Source organism: Lissotriton vulgaris, chromosome 5 (assembly GCF_964263255.1).
Source record: "Lissotriton vulgaris chromosome 5, aLisVul1.2, whole genome shotgun sequence".
NCBI lineage: Eukaryota > Metazoa > Chordata > Amphibia > Caudata > Salamandridae > Lissotriton > Lissotriton vulgaris.
In genome coordinates, this window is record NC_141693.1 from 1,857,276,370 (window position 1) to 1,857,295,822 (window position 19,453).

Below are 19,453 nucleotides of genomic sequence, written 5' to 3' on the forward strand. Positions count from 1 at the left end.
CACACGCAGGCACACAGACACTCGCTCACACACACATACACACACCCCCCTCCCCCACAGTCACACGCACGCACACAAAGCCCGCCCGCACTCGCGCGCGCACATGCTTTCCCCCGCCTCCCCCCTCCCCCGCCTCCCCCCTCCCCCGCTCAGCAACCCACTCACCGGCTTCCTTCGTGCGGCGGCTCTCCTCAGCTGCAGGACCCGGCAGCAGGACTCTTCTTCCCTCCTTCGGCACCGGGGCGCAGGGTAGGCTCCTGCCTGCTCCGGTGCTCCAAACACGGCGGCTCCGTCCAATCGCGGCTCTTCCGTGGGAGGCGGGGTAGGCTCCCGCCCTCCTACTTCCTGTTTCCTGTTGTCGCGCCGGCCTGCCTGACTTCCTGGTCGCAGGCCGGCAGAGTGACGGAAGGCGGTGACTTGCGGTATTTTATATATAGTAAAATGACGGCCACAGTGGACATGTATGGGGTTTGATTTTAAGCGAAGTACGTGAAGGGGAATTTACGTTGACCATGTCAATGCCTTAGTGCTAAAATAAATTGCGGCGGGAATGTTCAAATGTGCTTTATTTTTTTCTGCCTGTAATGTTTTACATCTCAGCTATGCAAACAGATAATCTTTCCATCTTTTCTCTATACTTCTCCCTTCTAGTCTTTTCTCTCCGATGTTTACCTATGCCCTCTTCACCATCCTTTGTCTACCGTGTCTCCTCACTCCTTTTTGCTGCATTTTGTGATGTTACTTGCTGGTTAACTTTTAAAGTCCGCACGCTGCACCACTTTTTAACTTTTAAAGCACACATGCTGTTCTGTTTCTAAATCTTGTTGCTGTTGTAAAGCTCGTGTAAGCTCGCTGCTGCTTCTCAGCACTTATAGCCATCTGGGGATTGTGTTTTATTTTATTTATTTTAATGCTACTTTTTATAGTGCAAACTTTTCCCGAAGGTGTCAGAGCGCTTTACAAAAGGATAAGTTACATCACATATGCTCTTGTAAGCTTGCTGCTCCTTCTCGGCACTTATAGCCATCTGGGGATTGTTTTTTATTTATTTTAATGCGACTTTATATAGCGCAAACTTTACCCGAAGGTACCAGAGAGCTAGGTTCAGTTACATTACATATGGTCTTGTAAGTTTGCTGATGCTTCTCGTTTATTTCTGTCATCACTAGCAGTTTGCAAAATGTTGCTTTAATTTAAATACACAAATGGGAAAATTACACAAAATCATGCATGATTACGAGCAATGCAAATCTGTTATTTTGCATAATATTTTATTGCAAAATGCACCCTCGCGTCGATTTTTAACATGACAACGTATTTTAACCAAAAAAAAGAGTGTAAAAAACCCAAGTGCAGCGAGCAACAGCTACTTGCGTTCTGGTTGTTCACGGTGTTACTGCACCATGATTTTGCTGTGAATGGCAGCACAACTCAGTTCAATAGCGTAATTCTGGAAACTGGAAATTTCACGTCACCAGAATAACACCAAACTTCTGCAATGATGCCAATTACGATTGGTTAATTTAAATTTCACCCAGGCCAAGTCATCAAAACTAGATAGTGTGCACACTCTGTGTGCTCTACCAGTGCTTTGGTAGAGGCCTCGAGGAATCAACTGAGCACGCAGCACTTATTCACGGACGCAGGCCGTGACTCCTTTACCACTGCTTGTTTACTGTCCGTGCTGTCCTTTGATTCCCTGCCCCCCGCCACGGAATGCCGAGAGCTTGTTGCTCTTCCGTCTTCTTTCCCTCCCACCCTCCAGCTGCTCTTCGCTCCCTCTCTTGGCTTCTACAGTGTGCACACCAGTCCTCGCTCCAGTGAAAGATGACGGGTCTATAGCGCAAGAGCAGTTCGATGTGTATAGCTGGCGCTATAATGCAGATGTCCTGTGGCAATGCTGTGGTTTCAATGATTTGTTTTGTGTAGCTTGGCTGTTGTAGTCATCACTTCTTGCAACGAGTTTATCTCTTCGTGCTACTGCACCTGTGCGGTGCTTATCGACCCAACTAAATAGTACTCAGATCTTAAGCCTCAGAAGGATGAAGTGTTGAGACAGCCCTGCCTTGCTTTCCATGTCTGACTTGTATGGTGCACACAGATTTCGGCGATGCCTTCTAGGGTTACTAAACCACCGTTGGAACAGTTCAGTGCAGCGGCTCTTCGACTGCTCTTCAGTAATACCAGGTGTCTTGCACTCTCTAGTTCACTATCCCCTTCCTAATGTCTTGCTCGTCGTACACCATTAAGGATTGGCAGGACTATGGTGGAGTTTGTCAGCCCTGGTCCTTCTAACATTTCTGGGGCACTTTGAGATCAGCCTGTGTGATGGGTTCTGTGGCTGTGGGGCCCTAAACAAGTGACCAGAGGGGATCCTGCAACTTCACTCACCCTCACACCTTCACCATCACAACCCTCTCACCCTCACACCCTCTCGCCCTCACTCTACCCAGCTACCCATCGCCCCCACTCTACCCATCGCCCCCACTCTACCCATCGCCCCCACTCTACCCATCGCCCTCACTCTATCGCAACACCACAGCATCACTCAGCAATACCACAGAATCAATCTGTGCAACCATTCAACAACAACTGGTTCAAATATGTTCTCTCAATGTTTCAAGCTTTATTACAAATGTCACAAAAAGATGTTAATATTTCACTTCTGTTCTTGCATTTTCGTCACAATAAAAAACACTGAACATAATCTTCATAAGTTATTTACAAAAGTTTAAGCTATTGCCATAAATTACAATAACTTTTAATCAAGTATTAATTATTTAAAAAAAATAAAAACCATTGTTGTTTGTTATATCAATACATGTAAGTCACGTAAATACAACACATATTGCATTACAAATGCTATAGGTGTCACATTTGCAAAATTTATAACTATTGGCATTGTAAATGACAAAGCTATTAATTTCTGCATTTTTAAAACCAACACAAATAAAAAATTTGTCATTTATAATACCAATAGCTCAAACTTTCCTAATGCGAGACCTATTGCATTGCAAATGCTTGTTGTTAATGGGGTTGAAGCCGCCCTGAATACTGTCAAGGCTGATGCTCCCCAGGTTGCCGGGGACAGTGTCCCAGTTCTGCTGTATGTAGACGACGCGGTGCTCCTGTCACGGACACCTGTTGGTCTGCAGCGTCTGATGGACAAGTTCACCGAATTTATTGGGAGCAGGAGACTGCTGATCAATAAGAATAAAACCCATACAATGACCTGTGGAACAAATGCGGGTAAAAGCCATTCCTTTTTTATAGATGGGGATAAAGTACAGCATGTGAATAGTTTCTGCTACCTGGGGGTAACTTTCACTAGTGATGGCAGCTGGGGGCAAGAACTAACGAATGTTCGAACTAAAATGAGCAAAAGTTCTTATGGCATTTTTAAATTCGCGTCTAAGCTGGGGGATAGGCGAATCAAGGATATGATGGAAATCTACAAGGCACGTAGTGTATCCATTGCCCTTTATGGGGCGGGGCTCTGGGGTTACTGCAATATTGAACGTTTGCAGATAGAAGAAAATAACTTCCTTCAGAAATTATTGTGCCTCCCTAAATCTGCCCCAACAGAGTTGATTCACAAAGAGGTTGGGGTCTCTTACCTGAGCGAACTTGCTTTACTTAGGCCTCTGTTGCTTTACCGAGCCATTTGGCTCAAGGAAGAGACTGAGTTCAATCAACTTGTAATTAGGGACTGCCTTGGATTAGACAATTGTTTGCAGATACCATGGCTTAAATATGTTATAGATTTTTACAAAAGTATCTTTTGTATTAATTTGTTGCAAGATCACTGTCCCCCTAGAGGTCTCGCCAAACAGGACATGAAAAACTCTTAAGTCTTACAGAGCCCACAAACGCTCTGCTGTGAGTAACTCTCTTGTTACTGTTAATGCTTATAATAAATATATTGTTACTGAGGGATTCCAGAATTACCTGAGCGTGGTAACTAGACCAGTGCATAGATTTGTACTGACTAGACAGAGTTGGAACTGCTCATGTACTGGTGGCCTTCCCACATCCAAAAAAGCATCCGGTTGGCCCCTGCACCTGCGATGGGCATTCGAAACAAAGCACAATGCACTTTATGCTCATTTGCACCCTGTTCAAGAACGTTAGGATATCCTTTTTAAAACCAATATTTTTTAAGTATGGTGTTTTTAATGTGGAGGATGCAATGTGTTTGTTGTACAATTTGGACTGCCCCGACATATGTTTTATTTGTAAATCCATGACTTTTAGGAAAAGTATGATTTTTTTATCATTGCCTGTATTTTTATTCTGTTGCATGTTGTTGTGCTTTTATGGTCATTATTCTTTATGAACCGAATAAAGCTTCATGAACTGAACTGAACTGGCTACTTTATAAAGTGGCAACGTCCATGACAATAGCGGCCATCTCATGCTGCAAAACGTCATTGTTCTTTGTCTTCCAACCATGGCAACAGGAAGGTGGCAAGAATAGCAAGTGGTTTAGTGGTTAGTAATGCCAACAGCGTTTTCCCTCCCTCTGTGCATTAACTGAAACTCTACAGAAGTACCACTAGCCCAGGCCAGAATGCATATACGATTTCTAAAGTATGAAAACAATGTGTTCATTTGGTATAAGTAAATTCTTCTGGTTGGGGTTCTAAAAGACGAAATGCTGAGCGTGAATCACTAGCTTTGTGGCATCTCCTGGTCCCTTATGTACTACAGATTACAGAAACCGATCTTGTTAACAAGAAGCCAAACCCAGGATGGAATTGACGAACTGACGCACTTTGCCAGAGTCTGGGCTCGAAGTGGCTCCAAGCGTGTATCGATTATTTGCCCCCTCCAGCTCACTATGGCTTCCCATAAGCCCCTCCATTGCTGTCAAGTCTTTAGTTTAGCACAGTGCCAAAAGATAATTGGAGAGGCCAATTAATCACAGTTGCTGATTGGGAGGGACATTTTTTAACTCGCTCAGCCGCCCCTGTATTTCTGTATTTTCTTCCGACAACAGATGTTAGTTACTGTTTGCCCTTTTCATGCTGTTATTTAGAACAATTCATCCATGTGGTGTGTTTGATGAAATGCACTTAAAATTGTCTACCATGCCTCGAAGAACAGGCTTCCCCCCTTATGATGCTGTAGTCTTTGAATTTGGCCCAACTTGTGCTGAGGCTCAAGACGTGCGCTGTTTAATATAACTTTGACATATTTGGAAAGGGCAAAAGACATTGACACAGACAACGCCAATAGCTCTCGGGTTGCCAAGACCTACTGGCTTTGTACCCAGGATAATGTGCTGCATGGCTTAATACTTATAAAGTCCAAAAGGCAAGACACATTGGCTACACCAATGCTTGCTTCATGGACAAGGCAGGTTGCCTTCGACCAGCAAATATCTTAATCTAGACAGTTGTTTGGGCAGTTTTAACCTTTAAGTACTGCTGGTGCTTGTATGGAATTCAGAAGAATCCTAATAGGAGGATAGCGGCAAACCGGAAGCTCCCATAAAACTTCATACAAGCTACAAAGACTTCAAATTTGTGCGTATAAATTTTACCTTAAACTCTGACAACACCACAATGGAACTTGCTTTCTAACACTCCGCTGGCTTCATGCTCTTCAACGGTCACATTTCACAGTCATTACAACATTTGCATAGTCTACTGGAACAAAAGTCCCACTTGATTCAAAACCTGGTCCCACCATACAATCCACCTGTAGTGTGGTTCCTATATTCCCAATAGGCTTTGCACATTGGAATAATATACCCTATAGAGATGACATAGGACTGAGGTCAGTATGTCTCTTTCGAATATACTAAACTTAATTGTGAGTGCCAGCTAGCTTAGAGGTCACTAGAAACTTTCTCGAATACACAAGAAGGGATTAGTTTCTGACAACCGTATAAACATGACAATTTTGTTTCCCAAGAATAAAACATATCTTCAGAATCGTGGAAACAACAGATAACTATTTTACCCCAGTCAATCGTTCATGCTTCGTTTCTACAGAGTTGCAGAAAAAATAGAGAGACGGGTGTTTCAATAAAAGGGGTTTATTGAACAGTCTTCTTTCTCATGCAAGAGAGGTGAACTGCTACAATTGTTAGACAGAATGCAAAGTATAATGTGTACAGCGTAAACAGTAGTATAAAATAATACTGTAATAGCATTGTCTGGTGCTATGACATAAAAATACATACATAAATAACAGGCTAAAATACTCAACTGGTGCTTTTAAAATACTCCTACCCCAATGTACCTAACCTAGGTCTAGTACGAGGGAAGTAGTAGGTGTGGTCTTCAGCATAGGTTTAGTTTTTGCCAAGAATTGCCAAAGGTTTCTCTAGGTTTTAATCAGCTCCATACCTTAGAATGAGAGAGGTTGGTATCTCTTTCACGGACTCGATTTCCTAACACCCCGGAAGGGGAGTCAAACACAGGAGCTGGATTTCTCGGCAGAGGAGGACAGCTTCTGATCAGTGCGTCAGCTGGAGAGTTGGCTTCTTTCGGCACTTTCTATAGCGAGCTGCGTCGTGCAAGTAGGTAGTCGAACTGCACCGAACCACACCGTGCTTTGCCATAGCAAGTAAAGGTATATTAATACCGTGACGGTGTTTAGGAATGCCAGCTCTGCCGTAAAGTCGGGCATATGAACATCATGGATGAACCCCAAAGGAATAGTTGATGCATAATAATGAGTTTCTTGGAGAAATCAATATCCAGGCTTGGGGAAGTCCCTTCAGCTTAAGAGTCTGGTTTTCCAAGAAATCGTTGTGATGTAGATGAACGGATGGAAGTAGCCATGCCTGTATTTGGGCTGCATGGGCTACGCCTAAATAAGGAGTGGATTTCTCTGTCTATTTAAGGGCAAAGTGAATTGTACCTATATAAGGGCATGAATCGGGAAAATGCATTCAAAATCTAAATCGCCACACAACACACCCAGGAACCCTTGGATCACCAAACATGCACCTTTATCAATCACCAAACCATCTAATGATCTACGGGCTTCAGGTTCCAGCCTCTCCAATGTCTTCATCCCCAGCATGAGTAGATTCCAACCACTGCCAGTTCAGGCAAGAAAGTACTCTTTAGGACATCTTTCATCTGATCTCTTGTGAAGACAAAATCAGACGTTCAGTGATCTAGTGGATTCTCTTTCCTCTCACTGTGTTGTTTTTGGAATCCTTGCTCCAAATAGAGCTGGTAAACTTGAGAGTTCTGTAGTCTTCTGCGTACAGATAAATCATAGCAAAAAACAAAGAGAGCCCTTGTATCAGGCAGATATTTCATGTCTCCAAACAGTGAAACATTCCAAGCGATTATAAGTGGATTTAAAAGCCTGTGGCACATAGGAAGATTTACTCAGAAAAATAAGCCACATAGATATTTAGAGATCTTGGGCCGCTAAACCACAAATGTGGTACATACTATGCGTCTCAGATAGTTTGGGACAGAGTCTTGGTATAGATGAGGCTGACTCCCCAGGACATCATGGTATTGCAGAACCATGACTTCACACAGACTACAGAGGCTCTGGAGTCCATGGTAAACGGCACACCTCCAAACTCAGGGAAACCTTGGTATGAGTGCCTCCCACATGTCCAAATGTTTACTGCATATAATCTTCCCACCACCTACAATTCATTACCAGCTCTGAAAGGAGTAGGGTAACTTACGCATCTGTGATTTTGGTGCAGCCATTCAGGTTCAACAGCTCAATATTCCTGCAGTTCTGTGCGAAGGTCCTTAAAGAGAGGAAAAAAATCAAGAGTAGGCTGTTCAAAGCAGAACCACAGAACATTTACCCACTCTCTGCATCTCACTACACACAAAGACCCAGATTTCACTTCTTGTGTTAAAAACACAGAACCAGGACATGGACAAGGTTTCTTTCAAAAAGTGGCAAATGTGAACTAAAAACTCTCATGCTCAAGGACATCCAGAGACATTTCTACTTCTCAAGTGGGAGGTACCAAAATCCCCTGCAATCCTCAACTACATCCAGTGCTCAAGAGCAGGAATCCCACTTGTGCACTTAGTAATAAGCAACCAGCCAATCAGGAAGGACCAAATAAAACTCAAAACATTGTAACTTATTTTGATTAACCGAAACAGAGTAACACTGATGCGGGTTACATGGAATTCATTTTTTTACAACAAACTGATCAAAATATTCATGCACTGAGAAACTGAAAGAACTAAACTCATTACAACTAAAAGTGAAAGACTGTGACAGTACAACATGACTGCACAACTGAAGCACATAAATAACAGCTTTTATCTACAGGCCTCTCGCACACCTCGGATCTCTTCAAAAACAGAGCTTGACCCCTTTCTCTAAACCCTAGTTGTGACTATCATAATAGGAGAGACAGCAATCCATTATAGTGGCCCGCAGTACATTTTAGCCGGCAGCCTAGAATGTTTCAGAAATCAGGAAATGTTCTGGGGCCATAATCATTTGTGTACTCTAACCAGAGTACAGGTGAATATTTTTCAGTCCTAACTAGAGGAAGTTTCAAGGCTTAGCGGAGAAAACATCATTCTTACACAAAACCATCTTTGTAGTACTCTGTCTCTTAACAATATAGACCTAGTCCCAAGTCACTTGATACCCATGTGTGCCATATATCTGAGAGTGCAGATCTACCTCAGTGCATTGTCTCCGACCCCAAGGCAGCCGCGCAGGCTCAGCTTCCTTAGAAAGCCACCGCAGCGCTTCGAGATGTTCTCCACCACGCGGCCCTGTGCAGAGAAGAACAGAGTCTAGTAAAGATGCCAAAGTTGTTACCACCAGACACCATTTCAAATTCATTCCAACAAGCACACATGCATTGATTTCCCAGCAATACCCCAACAGCCCAGGGAAGCAAACCGCCAAATGTAATGTGTGAACGCAATCTGCAAAACAGTTAAAAAAAAAATCACTAGAATCAAAGAATAGGTTGTTTATGAATTCTGCATGAAGTCATATCATGTATTCTATATTACATTCTAGAACACTATAGGATAGGTTGTGCCTGTAAAAGACAGGGAGCCATTTTTAAAGAGACACTCCAAAGAAGCAAAGAAAATGAGATTTAAATAGCAGCTGAATAGGCAAAATTGAGAAAATGTGGTTATATTAGAAACACACTCGAACACTAAAGACACTGAAGCCCCTGAAATCTAAGCTCAAACACAAATGGTAATTTTGATGTTAGTCACATGTAGCACCCCAAAACTTGTTCGGTCCATAATATAAGCAAGTACAAAGCTTTGACACTGTACTTCTCTAGCGAGTTTTAACAGTCACACAAGATACTAGTAAAGCATAATTAATCTTGCACTGGGGAAGATTTTGGGTAAGGGACAAGGAAATAAGTATCTGAAATAATAAAATAGCGAGAGGTCATGTTCCAAAATAGGATAATGGTCAGAAATTGGTCAGACCGTCATCAGATCCTATGGACTAGGAGAGTGACTGTACACCTTGGAGATTTCACAAGATGCTCTCACATTGAGGGAAGAGATTTCCAGTTTCTTCCCCACCTCAACCACTGAAGAGTGACTGCCATGTGCTCACCGTGTTGAGTACACCCAGCAGGCTTAGTCTCTATCTCGACTGATTTACAATCGGATAACCAGAAGATAAAGGAGAGAGAAAAAGGTGGAAAACATGTAATGGGGTGTAAGAAATGGGCAAACTGCAAAGTAAGAAGATTCCTACAAAGAAAGTCTAATTCAAGATTCCCCATGCCAATTACTTTCATTTTCATCCTCAATCTTAGGTGGACATGACTTGGGTAAGGAAAATCCTATCTCTGGCTTCCTGAAACGGGAGAGGGCTCTGAAGTAAACAATGAATAGATTGCATTAAAAGAGAGGGTTCCCATGGCCAAAGTGGAGATGCAGTATGTAAAGGAAGAATCTGAAGCTACGGCTGAATCCTTCCCTGAGAAACGAGGCTTCATGCTTTAAAAGTCTTAACTCCTCCCTTATACCCCTTGATTTTTGCTCTATCCCTTGAGCCTCTTGTCGTTTGGATCAGACAAGACCCATGGATAAGGGGTGTGAGCGGCATGGGTGAATGGCAGGAACGTATATCACTGTATAAGGACGACATAGTGCTGTATTTGACTAATCTGATCTCCTCTATAGGGAGGGTACACACATATTTGAGATTTTTGGTAGCTATACATGTTTATAATCTTAATTGCTCAAAATCCTTGGTCTGCCCACTTACAGAAAGTGATGCGAGACCCTCCAGGGCATGTCAGGTACCAGTATGCAAGTACAGTTTCAAATATCTTGGGATTCATATAACTAGAGACCCCCAAGAATTCTTCGATAACATTATCCAGCTACGGCTGGAGCGCCTGAACAAGAAGTCAAGAACTGGGGTGCTCTTCCATTGTCCCGGAAAGGGAGGACAGCAAATAATGACGCTACTGTGGTTTAATATATGTGCTCCAGAAAACACTGTATCCAGTTCCCAGGGATTTCTTCCAACACGTTGAGGGAGAGGTGCACATGTTGCTGTGGCAGAGAGGAGCGCCACGCATAGCGCCTACAAAGCTACAGCGGGGGATCTATGAAGGCAACTTGGCGATACCAGACATAACCAAATATTATTGGGCGACTCAATTGCCGGTAATAAATTAATGGGTCTAAGCGGATAGACGGGGCCAGCACAGAATGGACAGACAGGTTATGGGACCTGGGAGCTACAAGGCACTCAGAGGAGATGTAGAGACCAAAGGAAATGAGAAAAGGGGCTGCCGCAGCACACACAAGTAGTAATCAGGGCATGGAGGGGGGCACATGGTATCTAGGATGGATAGGGTGACTCACAAATATGACACCCTTTTGGTATAGTGACTATCTCAAAGGTGGGAGGACTGCGGGGATATACAGGGTGGGGATAGAACATCTGTGGGACAACTGGCGTGATCAGGCCTACATTACATTCAATCTTCTGAGCCAAGAATTTGAGTTACGCGGAAAGGTATAACTATCTCCTGCTGGGGCATGGAACGGCGCTGCATATACGAGGGAAAAATCTGCTTGAGGCTTCTCCCTTAGAGGATAGTTTGCTTTGTGAGCACATCCCAGATAAGGCAATCTCCACGATTTATTAAACTGGTTAATAACTTGCCAGACCCGTTACGGGCATGGGCGGGGGGCCTCCTGGGTCTGGAGGAGAAGGACTGGCAGGAGACCATACCGCGCCAGAGGAAGGAGGCGATCAAGTCTAGGTTCCGCCTGCTTCAGCTCCTGGTCCTCCATACTATTCCAGAACCAGGTTAGCTAAAATCTGGCGGTCAGCCACGTCTTTATGCTGAGGGGATGTGGGGTTGAGGGCACCTTCTTTCATATTCTCGAGGGGTGCCCAGAGATCCAAAAATACTGGATCGAGGTCACGCGAGCAATGGCAGGGTGCTGAATCTAGAGATCCCCATGGATGCAAAGTGGCTTTTATTGATGGTCTCCAGAGAGGAGGTGTATCCTAAATATCCACTTTTATGGCTGACACTGGCAGCTGGGGTGGCTAAAAGGAATATAGCAAGGGCCTGGGGTTCCATTAACCCCCCCAGACTCCAGGACTGGGAAACTGACCTAGCCTGGTGTATGAGAGCAGAAAAAAAACTGTCTCCAGAGCAAGTGCTGTTCGAAGAAGTGGAAAAAGATTTTGGGACCAGGCAGACTTACAGGGGGTTCGGATGAGACCTTGTATGTATGGGACAGTCCTGCTTAAGGGCGAGGGGGGGGCGGTGGCGAGGTTAGATATTACCGAAGGGCAGTAAAAGCTTGGAGCCCCGCTCTTTGTCATTCAAATGTCATGTATGTACGCTATGATTTGATATGCGATGATGTAAGTTCTTCTGTGATGAGCAAGTTTTAAATAAAGATTTTTTTTTAAAAATGTAAAAGTCTTTAAGACCAGACTGTCTGATAATGTGTTAATTGATTGCACTTCTATATTACCACCACTCAATATCAACTTGTTCAGGCTGTTATTCCTACTCTCGGTCTCCGTCAGAGGTCTGCCTTACCACCCTTCTGCTACCTAAGGGCTATGAAAGTATCTGCAAGTTGTCCAATTATGGTTATGCTTTTATGTCCTTGCCCCACACCTTTTTTAGCGGTGCATTCTCTTAAAATAGTTGTCTACATCCTGTTTTCAGTTTTGCATTATAATGATGTTATGCTATTGGGCTTGAGTATATTATTGGTGGTTATGTTGAGTTTTCATAATTTTCTCTGGCTTCTTCTCACTTACTTTGCTTTGAGTTTTTTTAAGTGTTGATAAAATAAAAATGATTTAATGAAAACAATCTCCATCTTGGCTTTCAAATTACAGCACTAATAGATTTAAAAAATACATTGGCAAATGCAAAGCTTTTACAACTGTTGATTTTTGTTGTTGTTTGTATGTCTGTACATACCTGCTTCTAAGGAAACACAAAAACATGCATTTCATTATACTTGAGGTTTTTATTCCCTGCCAAGAGATATGATATTTTCGAGACCAAAGCTTTAATGGATGATCTTAACACAATGGGATAATACATCTAAACCATGAGCATACACATTGAGGGGGTCACAGGTTAGAAGGTATTTTTCTGTATCTGACCCAGTTATCACCAACATCATAATTTCTTATTTATTTAAGACTTGTAATGCGCATGGCTGCCTCAGCAACGAGGCGTCCCAGCGCAACCAGACACCAAAAGCAGAAGCAAGAGAGACAAACCCAGTGATTAAACATCAGTTAATGGGAACAACCAAGTTTTTATGGTTTTACGGAACACCAAGAAATTGTAAATGCCTCTGATGTGACCGGGAGAGAGTTCCAGAGTTTTAGCCGCTAGAAGGCGAAACGAGCGGCCCCCTGCCCTCGCTCTCCGAACTCGAGGAACACAAACAAGCGCAAGGTTGGCAGATCTCAATGCGTGCCTAGGCACATAGGGCATCAACTGGTAAGATAGCCCAGAAGGGGCTTGATGCATCAAAATTTTATGAGAAATGCACAATACCTTAAACTGGACGCGCTTTTCAATGGGCAGCCAATGAAGCTTGGGAAGCACATGCGCCACCGAGCAAGATCTAGGTAAGGCCACCAAGAGACGCGCCGGTGCATTCTGTACCCTCTGTAGTCATTTAATACTGGCTTTGTTGGCGCCTAAGTATAGCGAGTTACCATAATAAAGCCTGGAGAGAAAGGACGCCTACACAATTGTCTGACACACTCTAGAAGGGGAAAAAACTAAGCAAGGGTCTCAACCCTCCCAAAAGCCCAAAACAGGCAGCGGCAACAGTTTTTGTCTGCTTCTCAAACGTTAATCCTTTATCAAACCACAACCCCAGGTTCTTCACAGCCTCCTTGGGCAACGGGGTGGGTTTGAGGGGGTCTGGCCACCACTGCTCAGACCATAGCTCCTGATCCTTCCCAAACAGTAAAATCTCAGATTTGCTGGCATTTAACGGTAAACAGTTTGCCATCATCCAATCTGAGATGGCCAACAGATCCTCCTTGGGATGAATCCAAGATGTTATGCTTTTCAATAAATTTGGATAGAATAGAGTTCACAAGCGCTACCACCAGTTTAGCCAAAAAAGGCAGCTTGGAAATAGGGCGATAATTGCCAGGATCTTCCGGATCAAGAGAAGGTTTTTTTATCACAGGAATGACTTTAGCGCGTTTCCACGCCCTGGGAACAGAGGCTAACCTCAAAGACAAATTGGCCAATTCTAGACCCACGGAGCGATCGATGAATGGAAACGGGCGAAAGTGGGCAGATGACATGGGGTCAGCTGGGGATCCTGACTTGATTTTATGACACAAAATCTCAAATTCCGATGGCGTCAACAAAGAAAGGGATGATAAACAATTGCCCTCCATAATGTCCAACCCTCCAGGCACCACTTTCTCAATAGGAATTGCCGCCTTAGGGAGGCCACGATAAATCTGCTGAACTTTGTTCACAAAGTGCTGAGCTAATACCTCACATAGGCGATTGGAGGCTATAGGAGAGGCACTAGAGGCTCTTCATATTTTTGAGAAGGGGAAAAAAGGTCTTTGCGGGGTTGGAACTTGCTAGAATCTTATTGGCTACAAACTCTGCCCGAGCTCTCCGAATGAGCTTATGATATTCCTTAACCGCCGCACGATATTCTAATTTAACAGAGGCCTCATAGGAACGGCCCAAGCACGCTCTAGCTGCTTGCAACCTACTTTGCCCGAGATAGCGAGTCACTGAACCATGGGTTGGACGGCCCGCGTCCTTTTCCACCCAGTTTGGCCGGAATACAGCTATCGAACCGGGTCATCAGCTAATCTTGAAAACACAAATTCGCCCCCTCAATATCTGCAGGAAGTTAGGGTCTATGCTCCACTAGCCAGGTAGCTAACACATCACAATTCAACTTATGCCAAGGCCGTTTATTCACTAAAGCTGGACGGAACATATCTACTCTACTCTGCAGCTGCAGAGAGAATATAACCAATGAATAATCCGTTCAAGCCTGAGGAACCGGGGGGAATGTTTTTAAACAGAAATTGGAAAAAAATGGGGTCTAGCTAGTGACCAGCCACATGTGCCCTCAAGAACATGTTGCGACAACTGGAAGGCTTCGAAGTCCGCCAAAAAACTGGCGATCTCAACCTCCCCCCCCCCCCCCATTCTCAAGGTGAAGGTTGAGATCCCCCAATATGGTAAAGTTTGCCGCCTTACTAGCCAATTGTCCAATTTTGCTCAATAGATCTTCTCTAAACAGACCTGAGGGCCCAGGGGGTCTATAAATTAAAAGACCAGACATTGTAAAGTTACAGCTAAGGCTAATTTTAAACATGGCACTTTCACAGCCCGCTATCTTCTCCTTTAGACTGATCATTTGGACATTCTCTTTAACATTCAGGATAAACAGATGTAACTTCGGAAGGATGCAGTCAGCTTCCTGGGACTGAAGTGGCTTTGTTAGTAGTGACATATAATATATTAGAAGTTGAACAGAGGACGTACGGTGGCTCTGGTGCTACTAGACCAGCACAACCTTAGACAAATCTCTGACCATACACTCCATTAAATACTCAATTTGTTGGGGGTCACTGATCTGGTATTGCAGTGAATTAAGTCTTTTCTGTCTAATTACTCACATTCAATGATCCATAATCCATTTAAATCTAAAGCAAAGTTGAGGTGTGTGGTCTCACAGGGGATTACATTGAGTCCTACCTTATAAAATATTTATTCAACCCCTATGGCAGATGTGCAAAGCGGTGGATTTGCGAAAACATCATATGCAGATGATACCTAAACTATGGTCCTCCTGTTCTTCAAGGGTTTAGCTAATCTTTCAAAATTACGAAAGAGCAGTAGTCAATTGAATGAAGCTCCATTTACTGAAGCAGATGTGCAAAGCGGTGGATTTGCGAAAACATCATATGCAGATGATACCTAAACTATAGTCCTACTATTCTTCAAGGGTTTAGCTAATCTTTCAAAATTACGAAAGAGCAGTAGTCAATTGAATGAAGCTCCATTTACTGAAGCAGATGTGCAAAGCGGTGGATTTGCGAAAACATCATATGCAGATGATACCTAAACTATAGTCCTACTATTCTTCAAGGGTTTAGCTAATCTTTCAAAATTACGAAAGAGCAGTAGTCAATTGAATGAAGCTCCATTTACTGAAGCCAAATGAGGAGAACAGTGTGTGGCTCGAAAAGTTGGTGGCTGCATACTGCACAAAGAGCAAAGATTTAGAAGCGCATTTACTGTGCAACAATTTACGAACATTAGGTATTGCCGAGCAGATTACATTTGGGGAAACGCCACAGGTAAAAGTCTTTAGCAGAGAAAAATATTCTTGCAGTGCTTTATGGACACAGGGCCCTGTACCAAAGGCTTCAACAGAAAGCTCCTGAGCAGATTTCAGAGACCACATTCTGCGATTAGACGGAGAGAGAAACAATTAAATAGCCGGGTGCTCGGATCTCCTCTTTTTTGATTTTACATGGACAGTGGATGAGGTCAGGAGATCAAATAGAGCAGTAGATTTACTATCTTTAACATATATGCCCCTAATGTAGAATCACTCAGAATTAGGAGGAATCCAAAGTGTTAAAAGAGGGCAACTTTAATTTTGCTGTTGACCCTTTACCGGACACACAGAGTCTACCTCTTACTGGATATACCAGGCAGGTCAGGCCATTATCCTGCCTGCTGGCGGACCATTTAAATATCTGGTGTTCCATTTGTAGTTTGAGCCAGGCGCATGCACCACTCTAGGAGGGCGCCTCTTGGAATCACTCCAGACGTTCGCTAAACTTGTGCATGTGGCTTTCTATTTTCCACACATTCTATTGGCCTTTCCATGTGGCTTTGAAAAATGAAAGCATGCAATTGGCCAAAGGCGGGTGCATGTCCCACCTTTTTTGTAAATGTTCACTCCCACGGCCTCCAGCTGTCGAGCAGCGGCGTGCAGGGTGCCATCTGTTGTGAATCATGTTACAAATTAACGCGGTCGCTTTCACTTTTGCAGGCGCGCTTGTTTTTCATAGTCAAAATGAATGCCAGCATCGTATCTGCCGGCTTTCCCGGAATGCCTTGGCCAGTGCCAGATTATTTGGTTTTGTTTATTGCAGGAGTTACTTTTCTGCAAGTCACTTTGGTGACATTAGGGGCTCTTAACTTCCGTTGTGAATGCAAGTTTATGTTGTCTGAAATATACCCTGAGCTGAGCAATTTCTTTGTGTACATTTGGTTCAGATATTCTTGGGTACTCATGCAATTGCCATCTCTGTGCTCTTGGTTGGAGTGAATCTGCAAAGGGGAGTTGTAGTAACGACTACACTACACGGACAGCTGTCAGTGCAGGGGGTGCGTACATTTGATGTAACACATTTGGATCACGGACTGTCTACCAGAGCGCTGTTTCACATCTTGAGCGTTGTCTGCGTTTCTCTTATGCGTTGCCCTCTGCGAATGAAAACAGCGCACTGCCAAGCCGGTGCGATTACTACTATAGCGGGCACGCGTGTGCTGCGCGCTAGTGGTCTGCTAACGCGCTTTGAAGCCTTGTCAGGAGCCTCAACCGTTATTGAAATACAAACACTGTAGCCTACCGCAATGCATTATTTAAGAAAGGCCAGCTCTAAACCGTCAGATACTGGAATGAACAACATCTTTATGTTTACATGCCCTTAAACAGGGGACAGTATATATAATGAGAAGACACCTTGGTGCACAGTGTGCTCCATGAGACGTCCACAGCTGTAACGGTGACAACGTTCGAATCTGAGGAGATGGAGGGACTTGCCGAGTGTCTTGGAACACCTCATTCACATTGATAAGTGCCTGTGCTCTCTCATTGAAAGTAAACAGCTGCAGAAAGACTCCCCAGCACATGCAGTCAGCACAGGCACCCAGGGCCTGCCGGTTTGAAGCACTGACTCTTCTGATGGCTGTCTGTCCGGCGCCCCTTCTTATTTTCAGCAGGAGGTTTATATAGTTCCTGAATGGGGTGGTTTTTGGGTTTCGTTATGAACTTGAAGTATTGTGTTGGAAGGACGCAAGTGGCAACTACATAAATAATTGAATGGGTCTTCAAAGTCCAGAGGTTATATAACAAGGGCTGAAACTTTAATGTTAATTTGTAATATTGTCAAAAACATGGTACTCTAGTGAGCGAAATCGAATCAGTGTAACTGAAAGGCAGTGTTATCCTCCCATTATAATATTTACTGTAGTGATGTCGCCACAACCATCAATTTTGAGGTCTCGGACCGACGGCTGGCTTGCCAGCCGGAAGTCGGAGATTTTATGACTTTCAGTAAGGGGGCTTGAACCCGCCTCTCTCCTCGTCTCTCCTCCATTGGCTGGCTTCCTAAACGGAGGCCAGCCATTGGAGGAGAGAGGCGCCCCTCTAAAGAAGCTCCGTCTCTTTCGGATTCGGGGGCGTGTTTGTGCTGTTCTTTCCACTTTAAAGCCACACCCCCGAATCCGAAATTTGCGGAGCTTTGCGGCCGCCATTTTGCCTGGAGAACAGGACATGAAGTAACTATCCCTTAATGCTCCTGTTTACTATCTGGTTGCCCTTGTTTTTGTTGTAATCTTTGGGTAAAGCTGTGGCGCTTTTGACCTTCGTGCTGCATGCTTGTGATGTATTTAACCTCGTACTCACTTGTTTAGGATTTGAGCCCTGGAAATAAGGCATAGCGTGTATGCCACACATCACTGAATAGCTCCTTGTGTCTCAGTCCTTTTCTGCAATCGCCGCGTATTATTTGTGGTTTCCCAGAATAAATATTTGCCATTCCGACAGCTGGCTGTAATATTGTTAAAAGTGTGTATGGAGGTCGGCAGTTTTACGTATTGTACCCGAGTCGCTTCCGTTATGCTTGCATAGCATGCTAACCATACACGCCCGTGAACAGTAAACAGCTTGTCCAGGACTGTTTTATTCCAGAGTCTGTTTGAACGTACAAAACGCGCCGTGCCATGACGTCCGCTGTTGTCTGGAGCTTTTCGACTTGTTTTTAACTTCCATATGGAGCGGTTATAATTTTCAGCGGATCCTCGTCGCCCGTCAAATCCCCCCACGGCTACTTCCTGACCGCCATCTCTACACCCGTCAAGTCTCCCGGCCGGTACTTCATGGACGGCTCCCCGATCTGCTTCATGCGCGGTTCATCTCCTTCCCCGCTGCGGGCTGAAGGGCCCGCCACCTCTCCGATCCGGTCTCCCTGGAACGGATACCGACGGGAGCAGCGCGAGGGCTCCAGCTCCCCTATCCCAGACTGCCCAGGGACAACCCCGCACAAGACTTTCCGCAAGCTACGGCTCTTCGATACCCCGCACATGCCCAAGGTGAGTGCTACCCCCAGTCCTGCAGGCCATGTGGGTGACTGCCAGCAACCTTGTTTCTGTCTTGGGACCGAGAGAGGGTGAGAAAGATGTCCGATCCGGCCGTCAGCACTCACTTGGAGGGCACCATCTTCGACTTTGCAGGTTTGTGAGCATTTCCATTATCGATCCGTGATCACCACTTTGGAAGGGGGCGGGGGTTGCGAGTGGAAGAGACTTGGGGCGGCTTTCAGCGCTGCAGCCCTGTGTCTCTGACCTTGCGTTTAGGGCTACCAGACCACGGCTATAAGCGGACTAGACCCTGTGCATAGCACTTTCTTGCCGGCATATATGATATGGCGATCAGGCCGTTCTCATAAGGAGACCAGGCAAAGTAATATAGAAAAGGCAGTTCTTTCACATAGGAGGTCTGGGCTCTGAATGCGTAGCTCTCACATCCCCTGTCACAAGGGTGATTTTCAGAGAGCCCAGACTTTTTACTAACACCACTGAGCATGCTGGTACTTTAAATCTTAAGGTTGTAAGTAGGAGCCTGCAACTCCCTGCATGCTTAGTTCTGTTTGGAATACGAGAACTAGCTCAGTGTCACTCATGACATAGGGTCAGTTG

At 44.5% G+C, this 19,453-nt stretch overlaps 1 protein-coding gene across 1 annotated transcript in view; it reads right to left on the reverse strand.

Moving 5' to 3' along the window:
* Nucleotides 1-19,453, reverse strand: part of FBXL20 (F-box and leucine rich repeat protein 20) — a 658,452-nt gene that overhangs the window by 317,310 nt on the left and 321,689 nt on the right. Inside the window, exons 5-6 of the mRNA XM_086924342.1 lie at nt 8,644-8,738; nt 7,670-7,738 (exon numbers count right to left, since the gene is read on the reverse strand). Of these exons, the coding sequence (XP_086780468.1) occupies nt 7,670-7,738; nt 8,644-8,738 (164 nt within the window). The remainder of the gene's footprint in view (nt 1-7,669; nt 7,739-8,643; nt 8,739-19,453) is intronic.